The sequence below is a fragment of the Apium graveolens genome, chromosome 7, assembly GCF_009905375.1.
Source record: "Apium graveolens cultivar Ventura chromosome 7, ASM990537v1, whole genome shotgun sequence".
NCBI lineage: Eukaryota > Viridiplantae > Streptophyta > Magnoliopsida > Apiales > Apiaceae > Apium > Apium graveolens.
Genome location: NC_133653.1, coordinates 172,968,936 through 172,970,456, shown reverse-complemented (window position 1 = coordinate 172,970,456; position 1,521 = coordinate 172,968,936). Strand labels below are relative to the sequence as shown.

At 35.2% G+C, this 1,521-nt stretch overlaps 1 protein-coding gene across 1 annotated transcript; it reads right to left on the bottom strand.

Annotated features, from left to right (window-relative positions):
- Nucleotides 1-616: 616 nt before the first annotated feature.
- On the bottom strand, nucleotides 617-1,267 carry LOC141674190 (uncharacterized). Its single transcript, XM_074480913.1, has one exon. The coding sequence runs from the start codon at nucleotides 1,265-1,267 to the stop codon at nucleotides 617-619; it is 651 nt and encodes a 216-aa protein (XP_074337014.1).
- Nucleotides 1,268-1,521: the final 254 nt, after the last annotated feature.

Here is a 1,521-nt window from a genome sequence, read left to right as displayed (position 1 = left end):
CTAACTTTTCCAAAACCTTCGATTATATTAGATACGCCAGAAATCGTTCCGACTTGAGCTTCAGTTTTGGTTATTTGGGTAAAATATTTTTGGTTCTGTAGAATCTTATGAGTTGTACCACAATCAACAATGCATATATCTTCAGAATCCATTATGTATATAATTAAGAAACATAATTTATTTGATAAAAACATAACACACTACATAGTTCAAACAAAATAAAGCACACAATACCCACTACTATAGTAATTATATGAAACTAATCTTCAGCCTCCCATATGGGAGTTTCGTTAGGTTCATTCGGACCATTAATGCTTATTCCTTCAGTTGCGATTCTCGGGAAATCATCTATGTTATTGTTGGCGAAATTTGTTTCTACCATTTTCTCTTTTGATTTTTGAGAAGATTGGTATAGCTTAACAAGATGATTTGGGGCATGATAATTACGTGTCCAGTGTCCATCCATGCCGCACCTATAACAAATATTTTCAGTTTTTCCTCCTCGTGGTGCCTTTCTTTTACTCTGTGATTCAGATTGCCACTTCCCGTGACCAGAGTTTTTATATGGACGAAAATGCCCGTGGCTCCGACCTCGTCCCCGGTACCGACCTTGAACCTATCCACCTCTATACCCTTTTCCACGTACATTCTGCTGGAATGACATGTTATTTACTTCAGGTAATGGGGCAGATCCTGTTGGACGGGATTGATGATTCTTAATCACCGATTCATGATTCTGTTCAGCGATGAGGAGAGTTGATAGAAGATCCCCGAACTTAGTAAATTTGCGCTCCATGTACATCTCTGCTAAGTTGATATTGTTGGGGTGAAAATTTGATAGTGTTTTATCGATTTTTCTTTTCTCCGTAACTTTCTCACCACACATAATAAGCCTAGAACTTATTTTGAACAAAGCAGAGCTATATGCTCGGACACTCTTAAAATCCTGAAATCTTAAATTAGCCCAATCATTTTCAGCTGCAGGTAGATAAACTAGTTTCTGGTGATCGAACCCATCATTTAGATTTTCCCATAAAATAAAGGGATCCTCGACTTCTAAGTACTCAGATTTTAAATCTTCATGCATGTGGTGTCGGAGAAAAATTATAGAGATAAAGTTTTCTTCAGCTGTAGATTTATTTTCTGCCTTTATTGTATCGCTTAATTTCTTTGAACCCAAATGCAACTTTACATATTGTACCCATGATAAATAATTATCGTCAGAAATATCCAAGGCAACGAACGACAAGCTTGTAATATTTGTCATACTAAATCTGAATTAACACGAAAATCATTAAATATTAATTCATCAATGTGAATATTACATAAAATCCTAGTTAATCAGGTGCGTTAACAAGTACGCAATAATCAATGTATATATCATTATTATCATTGATAATATAAACAGATCTATATATAAAATGATAAATGGATTTTCACCCGCCATACGGACGTCTGCGTATGCAGGTTATCTCCGATCAATAATAAATTAAAGTGGACAATCCTGCATAGGTTAGTTAT

Coding starts and splice junctions, on each gene's coding strand:
- LOC141674190 (XM_074480913.1), bottom strand. CDS start 1,267: ATGACAAATATTACAAGCTTGTCGTTCGTTGCCTTGGATATTTCTGAC.